At 45.8% G+C, this 15338-nt stretch overlaps 1 protein-coding gene across 6 annotated transcripts in view; it reads left to right on the top strand.

The window, feature by feature from the left end:
* The window catches only part of PRKAR1B (protein kinase cAMP-dependent type I regulatory subunit beta), a 123089-nt gene that overhangs the window by 10841 nt on the left and 96910 nt on the right, over window positions 1-15338 (top strand). For 3 of the 6 annotated variants that reach the window (XM_080981187.1, XM_080981186.1, XM_080981185.1), the window contains exons 3-4: window positions 12394-12564; window positions 15140-15231. In XM_080981187.1, coding sequence (XP_080837313.1) covers window positions 12394-12564; window positions 15140-15231 — 263 coding nt within the window. Of the gene's footprint in view, window positions 1-6735; window positions 6981-7538; window positions 7677-7783; window positions 7893-12393; window positions 12565-15139; window positions 15232-15338 lie in introns of those variants that run through there. The other 3 variants (XM_080981189.1, XM_080981190.1, XM_080981188.1) reach the window with 3 other exon arrangements.

Below are 15338 nucleotides of genomic sequence, written 5' to 3'. Positions count from 1 at the left end.
TGCCTAAGCCTGGTATTGTCCAAACACAAATGTTTTAAACAGAGGCTAAAAAAACAACAACCCACCACAGTATTGTGCAGATGGGGCCAATGTGGCAGCACTGGGGAAGCATCACAGAGCAAACTAAAGCAGAGGAAATCCATCAAGAATGTGCTATTATTGTGCCAATAGCATCTTGCAGAATACACCCACAATAAAACACCAGTCTGGGGTGAGTGGGAGCTCGCGGTTCCCTCACTGCAAGAACAAAGTTACAGGGAACCAGGCAGAGGGCCTTCTCGGTAGTGGCGCCCGCCCTGTGGAACGCCCTCCCACCAGATGTCAAGGAAATAAACAACTATCTGACTTTTAGAAGACATCTGAAGGCAGCCCTGTTTAGGGAAGTTTTTAATGTTTGAAGTTTTGTTATGTTTTTAGTCCTCTGTTGGGAGCTGCCCAGAGTGGCTGGGGAAACCCAGCCAGATAGGCGGGGTAGAAATAAATAATAATAATTATTATTATTATTATTATTATTAGATACTTGCACAGGCATTGTGATATTTGGAAGTATACAGCACAAGACATCTGAACCAGAGCAATGTGGCTATAGTCAAGGGAAATTAAAAAACAAAAGCCAGCCCTGGTTATAAATCCCAAATATCTTCCACAAACCACAGCAGAGTAATCCTTCTGGAAGCAACAGGCTTGTTACAAAGACAGTTTGTTGATGATGAGCTGAAAGTTAATCTATGAAGACAACCATTCCTGTTCCTGGCCAATGTGGCCAACCAGGAGCATGCGCAGAAGGGTGCCTTAGCTTTGTGAGGAGTTCCATGACCTCACAAGGCAAGAACACCTGCCTGAAAGAGAACATAATTCACATATAGCTCTTTCCCAAGCATTTGAGTCTTTTTGTTAATTTAGGGTTGGATTGCCAAGGGCAATGGTAATTCTCTTGAAAAGTTTACAGGATTTGATAATAGCTCATGTTCTTATAAGGGAAAGAATATTGTGGGAGGAGAAGTAGAGCTGGAGGAACATAAGAGAGATATGAGGTTGTTATTATCATGTGAAGCAGAAATAGGAGACCTGTGCTCCTCCAGACCTTGCTGGACTACAGCTCCCTTCATCCCCGACAGTTGGCTAGGCTGGTGGGAGTTGGAGTTGAACAACATCTGAAGGACCATAGACTACCCATCCCTGCTGTAAAGGATGCTGATGTTACATCATCATCATCATCATTTATATACACCCTTCATCCAAAGATCTGGGGTGGTTTACATCAAAAAATACAAAATGAAAACAACAACAACAACAAGTCCTGATTGTGTCCTGAACTCCCTAGTCTACCTAGCGGCAAGTCCTGCTGGTGTATAAAGGTAAAGGGATCCCTGACCATTAGGTCCAGTCGTGACCAACTGTGGGGTTGCAGCGCTCATCTCACTTTATTGGCTAAGGGAGCCAGCGTACAGCTTCCGGGTCATGTGGCCAGCATGACTAAACCACTTCTGGCGAACCAGAGCTGCACACGGAAACGCCGGTTACCTTCCCGACAGAGTGGTACCTATTTATCTACTCGCACTCTGACGTGCTTTCGAACTGCTAGGTTGGCAGGAGCTGGGACTGAAAAACGGGAGCTCACCCCGTCGCGGGGATTCGATCCGCCGATCTTCTGATCGGCAAGTCCTAGGCTCTGTTGTTTAAACCACAGAGCCACCCGCGTCCCTCCTGCTGGTGTATACAGTATGTCAAATCCAAAGTCAGGGAACATAGTCTAGGGTCAATCCAAGTAAGCCAAACCCAAAGTCCATCAGTCAGAAAAAACAGTCCAAAGCCAAAACCAAAGCACAGTCCCATAGAGGTGCCAGAGCATCTAAGCTGAGGTCCATCAACATTTAAGCAGAACCAGCACCTCAGCTCTGCTTCCCGTTTATACCTTGCAAGTTGATTGCAGCATCTGGGCTTGACAGGGCATGTGATTCTCACCTGTTCTGAGCCTACTCCACCTGGGCTGTGGGCCCTTGCCTGCCTCAGCCTCCCCAAGCATACTTCCCACTGCTCCCTCTGCCTCAGAGCCCACCTTGTTCATGGAGATGGGGGCCTCTCTGGCCCTGAGGAGGGGTCCTGCTCTTCTGGTCCCTGCACACTGACCCCCATCCCCTCGCCGGCATCTGTCACCCCGTGTGTACTTTCTGAAACCCCAACCTCTCCTTTCCCATCCCTGGCTTGCTCCAGTGGGTCCCAGTCATGGCTGCATCCCTCACTGGGATGCTCTTCTTCCTCTCCATTGTCCTGCCACTTCAAGACAGTATGCATGGCAGGACTGGTCCTCCATTTGATGGGATGTCCAGTCCAAGGCTCATTTTAAGATAAAGAACTCTTAGGATGGGAGAGCACTTCCTCCCCTGTTTACAGTCAGCACAGGCCAGCTGGTCAGTCTTTACCACTATGGCAAAATGTATTGTATTTCTTATAACTTACAATAATATATCTAAGTTTGCATTGGTGCATTCAAGTAATCGTATACAAATCCTGTGCAAATTGGCATTCTCCTTTGTCTGCTTTTTTGGTGATCCACTTTTGGGTGTTGGGTAAGTGGCCAGCCTAGGCATGGTGCAAATAACTAGAAATAAATAAAACAAACTACCTCTGGAGAAATGGGCATGGAATTATACCTGGGCTGGGGACAGTGGTCCTCCAGATGTCTCTGGAATAAATATCACATTGTCCCTAAATATTGGCCGTGCTTGCTGAGGCCAGTGAAAACAGGAGTTGTGTTCTGGTCCAGTTCCAAAGCCTACAGAGAAAGAAGCAAAGCTGGTTGAAGGTTTTTGGACCATGGACAGCTCTGAGTGAGCATCTTTCTCCATCAATGGTTGGGAGCAGACTAAAGCCTTCTATACCCACCTCTTTCTCCAGATTCCTTTTATGCCTCTCTCTCTGCAGAAAGCTCCAAGCAAGCAACTTTCTCCAACAAAGGTGGGGAGCAGATTGAGGCCTCTTATGCCTCTCACTCCAGACTTCCTCCCCACACCTTGAGTAACTTAAGGGCCAACCCTCTGACCTGAAGACCCCTCCTTTGTTCCATAACCTTTCTGCACTCACAGCTGTCCCTGACTAGTGATGTGTGGTGTGAGACATTGGTCCTTCAGGCTCAGGGGAGGTTGCCTGTGAGAGTCCAAGCTCTGGTTTTTGTGGTCTAGGAAATTCCTATCTAAGTTCTTGTCCAACTGCCTCAGGCACAATAGTCTTCCTGTCTTCCGCAGTCAGCTCTGAGCCCTTACCCAGACCCAGACCCTCATGTGATGGCCCTGCATTCTCCAACTCTTTGTCCAGACAGGGTTCACGACATCAACATCTGGAAGGCCACCCATTTCCTATCCCTGGACTAGCCTGTAAGGTGTCTGCTCAAGGGCAGGGTGTGCCATAGCCCCTGTTGTTGAGAGATGGGATTTCAGTGTCTCAACTTGCCTGGGAATGCATTTGGTGTCAGATCCAGTGACGGTTGGCCTCTGTGCATTGTTGAGTTCAAGATTTGTTCCTTGTTTAATTCGTTAGTTGCCAACAAGGGTTCTATGCTGCAGCAAAAATTAATACATTTGAAAAATCTTTGTTTGAGACTTCTCTATCTTCTTTTTGAAATGTTATTTCTGCATTGGAAATGTCAAGTCTCGGCAAGCCAAGAACAAGTATGAAAAAGAAGGATATCAAAAGAGGGTTTCACGTGGGCAGAAGGAGCACCAAGCAAGCATGGAGGGAAGACAGTGGAGGGTTCTAGACAGGTCAGAGGAGCATCGAGAGGGAGACCAGGAATTGAAGCAATGGGTTCTATGCAGGTCCAAGGAGCATCAAGTGATTGTACAGGGATGGGACAGATGGGTTCTGTGTAGGTCCATGGAAAATCCAATGAACACATGGTAAAGAAAGTGGAGAACATGTTTTTTGTGAAACAAAAAGTGGGTGTTACGGAGAAACCAGGGCAATAAAAAAGAGGGATTTATGATTGGCCCATTTTAACCCCAGTTGGAAACTTAACCAAGTATTGTTGTGGTTGAGCAAATGCTTGCCAGTTTTGCTGTAAATTGGGGGGAGAGTTGCTGGGCTGCTTGAAGACCCTGCTACATTGGACTCATTTTCATTATTGGAGCTGGACTGGGTGAGGGTGGGAATGAAAGAGTGGCATGCAGGGAAGCAGATTCACAAACCTATGTACACTTTATAGTCAAACGTAGTTTCTTACGTTCCTATTGAATTCATTGGGGCTTTCCCCATATTGTTGTTGTTTTTGTTTAGTCGTGTCCGATTCTTCGTGACCCCATGGACCGGAGCAGCCAGGCACTCCTGTTTTCCACTGCCTCCCGTAGTTTGGTCAAACTCATGCTGGTAGCTTCGAGAACACTATCTAACCATGTCGTCCTCTGTCGTCCCCTTCTCCTTGTGCCCTCCATCTTTCCCAACATCAGTGTCTTTTCCAGGGAGTCTTCTCTTCTCATGAGGTGGCCAAAGTATTGGAGCCTCAGCTTCACGATCTGTCCTTCCAGTGAGCACTCAGGGCTGATTTTCTTCAGAATGGATAGGTTTGATCTTCTTGCAATCCATGGGATTCTCAAGAGTCTCCTCCAGCACCAGAATTCAAAAGCATCAATTCTTCAGCGATCAGCCTTCTTTATGGTCCAGCTCTCACTTCCATACATCACTACTGGGAAAACCATAGCTTTAACTATAGGGACCTTTGTTGGCAAGGTGATGTCCCCATATCTGCTGCTTAATTGTGCTGGTATAATATATATGGGTTGCCTTTAGGGGAGAGGTGAGCAATTTTTAGGGTTTCCAATTTCTCACAAGTGTTTAAGAGAGTTGGATTTGCCCTCTGTTTTTCTGTATTTTGTATTTTTGTACTTGTTTACACTCTTTTTAAAATGATAAAAACATGAAGCTGGGATTGCAGCCTCTGTAATTAATTAGCAACAATAGCGATGCAGATTCACTGTGGATAATTTCAAGGACAACCAGAAAAGAGTTTTAGAAGTTTTGTTTCGTTTTGTAGATGAAATGGTTTTCAGGGCAACTTGGGTGATGTTTCTTAGGATCAATCCTGATGAAAAGAAAGGGATGGAATAATTTATTTGGAACATGCTCCATGCTGTTATTTTTCAGAATGCTGCGAGAGGTGGAAGAGAACAAATGGAGAGCACTTAGGTGGTATTTAATAGCTAGCTTTTTCTTTTGAAGCCCTTCCCGGAAAAATCCATCTAGTCAATTTGAGTCTAGCGCTTACAAGCTGAAACCTCTTAGATGGTGATGGAGGAGGTCAACAGATGTAATGACAAGGAAGAAAATGCTATTTTCTTGGAAATAAAGAACCACTGAAATAAGCAAGTCCCGTGGACCTGTCAGGAGATTTGCTTTGTAGAATTGGAAAGAAAAAAAAACCTGGAGTAGGCTATAAGCAATCTTACAGCCTTTGGCCCAATTTTATGCAGCCATTGGCCTAATTAAGAAGAATCAGTGTCCCAATCAGTCCAACATCTGGGTGCCCATTGGGACTGGTGGGGCAGAAGGCCTGGAGGTCCAACAGTAGGTGGCGCCAGAGCCAATGATAGGCAGAGCTAAATCTAGTTTTGTTCCTGACCTTCTCCCTGCTGAGTTCTACAAGAGCAACAATGAGATTAAGGAGGAGGAAGCCAAAAGGCAGTGCAACTCTCTGGAATGGCGGGAATTAAGAAGGTAGGAAGATGGTGGCTAGCTGAGGGCAGACTGAGATTGGTGGGACAGTGCCGCATCAGTCCAAACTGACCAATGTCCACTGTCCTGTTCTCACAGTGGCCAACCAGATGCCTCATGGGAAGCTCGCAAGCAAGATCTGTACACAGCAGCACTTTCCCAGCCTGTGGTTTCTAGCAATTAGTACTCAAAAGCCTACTGCCTCTGATAGTGGAGACACAACAAAGCCACTTGACTGACCTTGAGTACTGACCTTGGGTACTATGGAGTGGAGGCTGCTCCTTTAGGGCAAATGGGGCACAGCCCCCAACCACCTCAGTGGCATCAGCAGCCCCCACCTGCCTGCCTTCTTACCTACACCCAGCCCAAGGGGTGGTGTTGGCTATCAGCTGCCTCCTCCTTCTTTTCAGTGTTGCCCTTGTAGAACCCAACAGGGAGGAAGAGGATGGCGACAAAACCAGAAGTTGTTGGCTCTGCCTGTCCACTGGCTCTGGCGCCACCTACTGTTGACCTCCCTGGCTTCCGCCCTATGGCCACCACCCACCACTGGTTCTAAGCGTCTTGGCTGGGGGTGGGTGAGAAGCGCGAGACACCATTTGCTGCTCTGCCTCAGTCATCAATATGCCTTGGACCAACCCTTCTTTCTCCTTAAGTCCTTCACAGAAATAAGAGTACAACAAGGCCCATTCTATTTTCTGTAGCCCTGGGGCTTTGTGTTTGTCTCTCTCTGTGTGTGTTTAAACCAAGCATGAAGTCAAGGAGAGAGTGTCCAAACTCATAATATCTCTGCGCTTGTGAATTATGCGTGCCATTCTGGTACATCATGAGAGCTTGTTGCCATGATGACAGTTTTAATAAATAAATAAAAGGACGGGTGAGGTGTTTACTTGTGACTTCTGTTGATGGCTTCATGGCAGGCTACGTCGGAAGACGGATATACTTAAAGGGCCCCTCTTGAAAGGTTTGTTGATTGTTCCTTTAAAAGATTTGCTACAACTGTATGTGTGTGTGTGAGAGAGAGAGAGAGAGAGAGAGAAAAAAAAAGAGAGAGAGAGAGAGTGCGCAAGTGTGCGGTTTTACCCCAGGATATGTGGACGATGACTTTTTAAAAGCTTAGCCCTGGCTGTCGTGTCTTCCTGAGTTTCCTTGCTTGAGTTCTGTAATGGATTTTCGAACCTGGGCAGCAAAGAGAAGCATATGGGAAAAGCTAGCTGCTTCGCTGCGTAGAAAGGGAGTTGGTAGCGAAGAGATCTCTTTTTAAACAAATGAACCGTATGGTAACTTGCATTTTTATATTTACTCTCTAACAAAAAAAAAAACAAACCCAAGCTAAGTGGGAGGGCTCCTTTAGAAGAAGTATATAAATGTTAATCTTGATGCATCCTTTGGATTTTGTACTTTATCATTTCAAGGTGCTGCCCTCAGGTACTCGGCTTATAAAGTGGGGTTTTCTGTCTCTCTGTCTGTTTGATTTAATAACCTTCCGGTTCCACCATTCTTACATTGTTCATTGCAGCAGGCGGTCCAATAAGGAGCCCTCCATTAAGTTTACCATGCACCAAAGAAGCTGTGGGGGGAGGAAAGCAAAGTTGTGGTCAGGGCGATTTGGTGCTGGGAAAAGAGGGGGCAAGACAGTGACCTTGGACTGCAAAAAGCCTGTTTGCAGCTGGAGTTGCCTTGTAAATCAGTCCCCAAAACATTTTTTTTGGGGGGGGGGGAATCAGATATGGGGAACGAAGATGATTTGTGTTAGCAATATTTGTGGCATGGTGAATCCAAAGTGATATAAAGCTAGCCCTCTTCTCTTAATGCTAGCAGCTATCTCAGTGTTTTTCCGAGTGCAAATTCTGAAATGCAGAACAGATAAGTTCTGCCTTGTGGTCGCACAGAATCCTCAGTGCTGCTGTTGAGGAGCTGATGGACAAGCCGTTCCAAGCCAGCAGAGTGCAAAATATTGGGAAGCCTCTATGAAAGTGAGCTCTTGTGGAATCTTTATTTTGGGGGCATTTAAGGATGAGGTGGCATCTAGGCATTTGGGAGGAATGCCTCAGGTATGCATACGGGCCCCGCCTGAAGCAGAAACAGGTGACTCCAAAGTTTCCTTCCACTAACTCTAATATGCTGTGGTCTGCTGTTTCTGAAACATGGTTGATCTTGCTAGTCGGCGATCATTTACTGCTGCTACAGAGGTACAGTTTTTCTTCTACAATTTTCTTTTAAAAAGGTTGGTGCTGCTATGCACCATTTTGTGTTGTTTGTTTGTTTATTGTATCTATATGCTGCCTGCCTGGAAGGAACTAAATACAGTGTACCTGGCTTCCTCCCCCCCTTTATCTTCCCAACAACCCTGTGAGGGTTTATTGAGGTGAGAGATAGTGACTGGTCCAAGTTACTCAGTGAGCTTTGTAATCAAGCAGATATTTGTATCTGAGTTCCCCCAGATTTCATCCAGTGCTATAACCAATAAACCATACTGGCAGATTTGTGTATCGTGGTTTCAGGTATGTACCTATGCCACAGGCTCAAACTGGATTAATAGTCATTCTAATCTGGGAAATTATTTTTGTCAGAGAAGCTTACCATCTGCAAACAGAGTATTGTTCTCGGTACCTTCACCAAATTACAATGCCTAGGATTTATGGGAAGCCATGCCAGTTAAACAGGTACCATACCAGGTTAAGTTAGTGGTGTGGATGCTTCTGGTGACAGGATAGTAGGAATCTGTTGGAATGTTTATGGAGGGCACCGAGTTTGCAGAGAATGAACAAGACTTGCCTGTTTAAAAGCTCTCTTTTGACAAAGTTGAGCTCAGAAACAGGCTGGAAAAGTTTCTGTGGTTTGGAGCAAATTTGTTCTTCTGCTGAACGGAACACAAATCTTTTGTTTTTTTATTATTGAATTTCTAACACACCTATCACAATACTATTTAAAACTGCAACGTTAAAAACATTTTAAAACCAATTAGTGACAATTTGCATTACAAGTATCACTCATTCATCAGCCAAGATCATCAGTTGCATCAATTTTATATGTTTGCTCCAGGGTTCTTAATACTCTGTAACTGGTGGCATCAAATTCCATAAGTTCATTTTGTGAACAACTGTGGTCTGTCCTGAATCTCTTCCAAGGGAGATGTGGAGAGTGACAAGACAAGAACGGGCTTTCTCTGCAGTGGCTCCCTGTTTGTGGAATGCTCTCTCTGAGGAGGTTCGCCTGGCGCCTTCATTATATACCTTTAGGCGCCAGGCAAAAATGATCCTTTTTAAGCAAGCCTTGGGCTGATTGATATCCAAAGCCCTTTTAAAATGTGTTGGAAGGGGGAAGGTTATTGGGTTGTTTTTGTTTTGATTATGTATTTTGTGGTTTCCTATAGTGATTTTATGTTGTAACCGCCCTGAGATGTGGGAGTATAGGGTGGTATACTACTACTACTACTACTACTACTACTTATTATTATTATTATTATTATTACACTGGGTGATCTTGCGTTCTAATAGAATGAGAGGAAGAGAACTCCTCTTTGTCCTCATTCTCCATGCTATGTGTACTCCTAAAAATCTCTGCAATTTAGTTCTCTTCCCCACCTCCTAAAATGGAAATCTCCAAAGGACCTAGCCCACGGTGAGTCAATATAGTGCCCCAAAGATATTGTTGAACCCCAACTCCAATCAGCCCCAGCCAGGAAGGCCAATGCTCTGGGATGGTGGGAGTCGTACTCAGTAGTAGAGGGGCAAGTTCAAAAGTGCAGGGTCCATTCATGACAGTCACAGCCATCTCCCTTCTAAGATGATGCAACTTTCTGAGTTTATACAACCATTAGGAATGCATTGCAGAGATCATTGTAGACCTCCATGTATTGCCTTGGGGTTAGATCTACTGTTTTCTGTGCATGTGCAAGTGATGTGGAGTGCCCCAATATCGCCTTTTGGAATGACTTGTTGTATTTTCTGTGAAGCACCATTGTAGCTAACAGTGCATGCACACCATTCTCTTGAAACGTGCTTTGTGCTTTCAGCTTCCTCCAAATGCTTTGGAGCGGGCAGTGGATAAAAAGGCTCCTTTCCCATGCTGATTGGGTAGATCTAAGATGCTCACAGGGACCCTGCTGCAGAAACGGTTGTGGGTGATCGACACCTCACAACCCTGGACCCTGGCAGCACTGACTGTTTTTCAACAACATATGGAGGCCACTGCTTTTACTGTTGACCTGGCCTCTCCTTGCCCTTTTTTTTGTGCATTGTTCCTAGCTCAAAGATAATCTTTTTGAGATGGTTGCACATATTCCTGCTGACTGGTCCATGAATCACCTGTTTTTCTCGCCGCTCTTACGCCTTTTGGGAAGAAGCCATTAAATCAGGAGACAGTTTTGAGCACCGCACTCCTTTCTTTTTTCTCATGCTACAGCTGATGAGCTAACCATAACTCATTTCCTGTGTCAATACAACCAGCTGATTAAGATGGTAATTAGCCACATGTCTGACACCGAGATCCGAGCTGTTCCCTCCTCCGCACCCTGCTATTTGGTAGACACACTTCCTAAATTGTCTTGTCAGTGCAATACTAGAGGTGAGCAGACTTGGCAGGGACTCTGGCCCAGTGTATGGCACGACAGAACACGGCGATGAGCAATTTGCTTGGGTCTGGAGAGGTTTTTCGCTGGAAAGCTATCAGTCAAGTCGCTTTGAGTCAGGAATGGAGAACCCATAGCCCTCCAGATGTTGTTGGACTGTGGGGCTTGGACTCAAGTGTAACTCATTGGTAGAGCATATGCATTGCATGCAGAAGTTTCCACTTTCAGTCCCTGGCATCTCCAGCCAGGGCTGGCAGATACTCCTGCCTGAAACTCTGGAGAACCCCTGCCAGTCGGTGTAAATTCATCTCCCCCATCACTTTTGTTTAGGTGGATGAATAGGGCCCTCCAAAAGGACTGTACACAGGGCCCTGCAGACCATAAATCTGCCACTGTGGTCCTAAGCTAAGTAGCTATTAGGGGGTAGCTTTGTCATCTGTGCCATCCCATACCCTCCAATATTTTTCCAATGAAAATAGGGATGTCCTGTTCCATCATCAACATCATCATTTTATTATTTATACAGTGGTACCTCTGGTTACGAACAGGATCCGTTCTGGAGGCCTGTTCGCAACATGAAAAGAGCACAACCCACAGTGGTGCGTCTGCGCACACGTGGGTTGCAATTCGCTGCTTCTGTGCATGTGTGTGACGTCATTTTGTGCACATGCGCGAGTGACAAAACCCGGAAGTAACCCTTTCCGGTACTTCTGGGTCGCCGCGGGACGTAACGTGAAAGAACGTAACATGAAGCGGACGTAACATGAGGTATGACTGTACCCCACTCATCTGATTGTCTTGCTCCAGCCACTCTGGGCGGCTTCCAACATATATAAAACTTTTAAAAACTTCCCTATACAGGGCTGCCTTCAGATGGCTTCTAAAGGTTGTATAGTTTATTATCTCCTTGGCTCAGGGGTTGCATAACTCCATACCCACCAACATTTCTCCAGTGAAAATAAGGACGTCCTAAAGAAAAGCAAGATGTTCTGGGATCAAATCAGAAATTGGGATGGCTTCTGTAAATCCAGGCCTGTCCCTGGAAAATAGGGACACTTGGAGGGTCTGCTTTACTGGGTGGTGATTTGCACTCTATGAAACGTTCCACCTGATAATAGGCAGGCTGCCCATGATTTTCTAAAATCTTTACCTCCCTTTCCGTACGCCACAGCTTCCAGCGGAGGATTTTGATCTCACTGTTAATTGGGATATGTGCGTGTGTGAAATCCTAGAAAATGTAAATTGGGAGGTAGTGAATGCGATTATTGTGCTTTTCATCAGGGAAGCCAATGTGGTGCTCTTCAGAAGTTGTTGGGCTGCGTACAACTTTGTCATCCTTGGCCGTGATTGCCTGGGGATGATGGGAGTTGTAGTCCAACACCATCTGGAGGACACAACATTGGTTATCCCAATGTAAAGCATAATAATCAAGGGATTCATTTAAGCATGTGCAGACTGTCTTTCTTTTAGTGCGGAGGAGCCATAGGTAGCCCACAATCATCTGGGATTAGGGGTGATGACTTTCCCATCAAAGGGTATATATCCCAAGCAAGACTGAGCTCTATCACCTACCCTTTATATACACCCCTACCCTTCTTTCCAGGTTTCTAAATTTCCTAGTGATTGTGGAAGGGAGATGGATAGGTTGGGATGATTGAACATTGCCTCTGTCTGGTATTCTGCAGTTCTTTGGCGTTTGTAGGAATAATTCTCTCTCACACACACATACAATCCTCTTTTCAGCTCCAACTCTTTCCCCAAACAATGTTTGTTGGTAAAATTTAACAGTTATGTGTACGATGATTTTCAGTTTTGCAGTTCAAAGAAATAGCCCCCCAACGAGACCATTCAGTGTCCCTCTCCTATATAGAAACTCAGCTCTGTAAAAATTCAGAGCTTGTTTTACAGCCGTGCTTGGGGGATTAAGTCCTAATAGCAAAAGCGGTTCTGAAACTGCAAATCTCATTTTTGTACCAAGAGTCTGACAAGAGCAAATATTTACAGTACGTAGCCTCCGTCTTCAATGTGGGATGACGACTGGTGGGGTTAACTGGTATTAAATGGTTTGGGCTGGCAGTTGTGGAGGAGAACAGGTTCTCACTCTTCTTTCTCCCTTGCAGGAAGAATGCAAACAGATCCTGGCTTGGCAGAAATCCAACTCACAATCGGATTCCCACGATGACGAAATTTCTCCTCCGCCCCCAAACCCGGTGGTCAAGGCGCGGCACAGAAGGGGTGGAGTCAGTGCAGAGGTGTACACGGAAGAAGATGCGGTTTCTTATGTCAGGAAGGTAAAGATCTGCGGGATCTTGTTCTTGAGATCAGTGCTATAAATGGCTTATTGACGCACACACAGCAACATTCCCCCACCCCCAAGCTGCGTCAATAAGCTACCATACCTATCCAGAAATCAAAAGTGATGCTGAGTTGGGAACAGACTAGAACTTCCCCATTAGCTGGATCTCCAGAGCCATGTTTTCTGCTCTGCCCATAGAACCATAGAGTTAGAAGGGATCCCAAGAGTTATCTAGTCCAACCCCCTGCAATGTATATGTAAATTCCTCACACTATGGCTAGCCATAGTGCAAAAGGGCTGCAGTCAGCTCCCCTCAGCTGGTGGGCAATACATTAATCCATACGGGAATAGCTACACATGACCGAGTTCTCTGTGGGGAACGTGGGTCCCATTCACAGCACCCATTCAAATCACTCCTATAGCACTTTAACAGTCATGGCTTCCACATAAAGAATACTGGGAATTGTGGTTTGTTAAGAGAGTTGTTAGGAGACCCCTATTCCCCTCCACAGAGCTGAAGGGATGCAGGTGGTGCTGTGGTCTAAACCACTGAGCCTCTTGGGCTTGCCGATCAGAAGGTCAGTGGTTCAAATCCCCCCAACGGGGAGAGCTGCCATAGCTCTGTCCCAGCTTCTGCCAACCTATCAGTTCGAAAGCACGCCAGTGCAAGTAGATAAATAGGTACTGCTGTGGCGGGAAGGTAAACAATGCTTCTGTGCGCTCTGGTTTCCGTCACTGTATGCCATTGCGCCAGAGGTGGTTTAGTCATTCTGGCCACATGACCCGGAAAGTTTTCTATGGACAAACGCTGGCTCCCTTGGCCTGAAAGCGAGATGAGCGCCGCAACCCCATAGACGCCTTTAACTGGACTTAACCGTCCAGGGGTCATTTACCTTTACCCTTACCCGCAGAGCTACTGTTCCCAGAGCTCCCTGGGAAGAGGGATTGTTTGGGAGGATTGCTTTAAACGTATGGTGGGCTTTCAGCAACACTTGGTGGTGGCAGGTCCCCTGTTTCTGCATGGAAACTAAAAGCCCAGAGAACACCATTGAACAGCAGCATGGCATGAATAGCGAGAGCACGAAAGGAGCCTTCTACCCCTTTCCTCTGCGATCCAAGATGATTAGGCTGTTCACATCGCTAAGTGAGCCCATGCTGAGGTTTCACATGCCCATATTGGCACGCACGTCGTTTCAGCCAGGCATGCTGCTGATCAGCTCAACAATTTCATCAGGGCAGAGCGCAGAAAATATACCAGCTCCTACAGATCACCAACACAGCCGCCTCTCATGTCCCAAGTGGCAGCCATCCTATGCAGAAGCGATTGTGCGAATGGGTCCTGAATCGCTTCATCCTTGTTTCTCTTCATGTCAAAACAGTTCCCTGGGCTTCTCTCCCAGGTTTAAATAAAGCTGTGCTGGCAGCCACCCAGTATTTGAGACAGCGAGTTAAATGATTAATGTATCTCACTGCATAAGATGCATTTACAAAAAGTAATATTTTATAAGATACTGCCGGCTGCTTAATTATTTCCTAGTCAGCTGTTCTTAATATCCCCATTTGATGTTCCTTGCAGGGTAATAATGCCTCTCCCTCTCCTGCCCTTTTTTCCTTTGCTGGCACAGTCCAGGTCATAAGGAAAGCCACAGGCTAGCCCAGGGGCTCCCAACTTCTCCATTAAAATGTGGCTCAAGCTTCATTTTACAAAATACATGCATACTTCAGTGCTCAGTACATTGTTACAGGAAAGGGAAGGGGGTGGTTTGGATGATGCCTTTTGGATCCCCAAAAGCCTGTGAATTTACATCTGTAAGATGAGAGTTTGAAGGGACTGCTGAAGGGGTCAATCCGGTTCCTTTGTAAGATCACAGAATCATAGAATTGTAGAGTTGGAAGGGGCCCTGAGGATCATGTAGTCCAACACCCTGTAATGCAGGAATCTCAACATATGGTCCCCATCCAACTTCCACCAGCCCTAGCTGGATCATGGATGATGGGAGTTGTAGTTCAGCAGCATCTGGAGGGCCACAGGTTAGGTACCCTTGGGCTATAGACCCCCCTCCTCTAACCACTGCACAACAGGGGCTTTCATTATTGCATCTGACCCTCGTTTGAGATGTGAAGTGCATCAGAAATATGAGGACTTTATCTGGGCTTTGATGTTCTCATGCACTGTTATATATGGCTATACAGTGGTACCTCAGGTTAAGAACTTAATTCGTTCTGGAGGTCCATTCTTAACCTGAAACTGTTCTTAACCTGAGGTACCACTTTAGCTAATGGGGCCTCCTGCTGCCACCGTACAATTTCTGTTCTCATCCTGAAGCAAAGTTCTTAACCCAAGGTACTGCTTCCGGGTTAGTGGAGTCTGTAACCTGAAGTGTCTGTAACCTGAGGTACCACTGTACTGTACTGCTTAGATGTGTTATTTTTAAATGTTTCTTAATTTTTGTTTAGAAAAAGATTATTAGGAATTTAAAACTCAGGAGCAGCCCTCATTGTGAGATTGTCCGTGGTGGGGCGTTTGACTGAACCTAGATTGTTGTGTCTCTCTCTTCCTCCTTGCCTAGGTTATTCCCAAGGACTATAAAACCATGACTGCTCTGGCAAAGGCCATCTCCAAGAACGTGCTCTTTGCTCACCTGGATGATAATGAGAGAAGGTAGGATATGATCCTCTGATTTCACCTTATTCACATTTTGGCTATCCATTGCTAGCTGAGTGCCCATCTAGAATTGGCAACAGGAATGGATAATCAAGCTGGGTTTT

This window comes from Podarcis pityusensis (genome assembly GCF_964106645.2).
Source record: "Podarcis pityusensis genome assembly, chromosome: 14".
Lineage (NCBI taxonomy): Eukaryota > Metazoa > Chordata > Lepidosauria > Squamata > Lacertidae > Podarcis > Podarcis pityusensis.
This window is presented reverse-complemented; position numbering and strand designations above follow the sequence as displayed.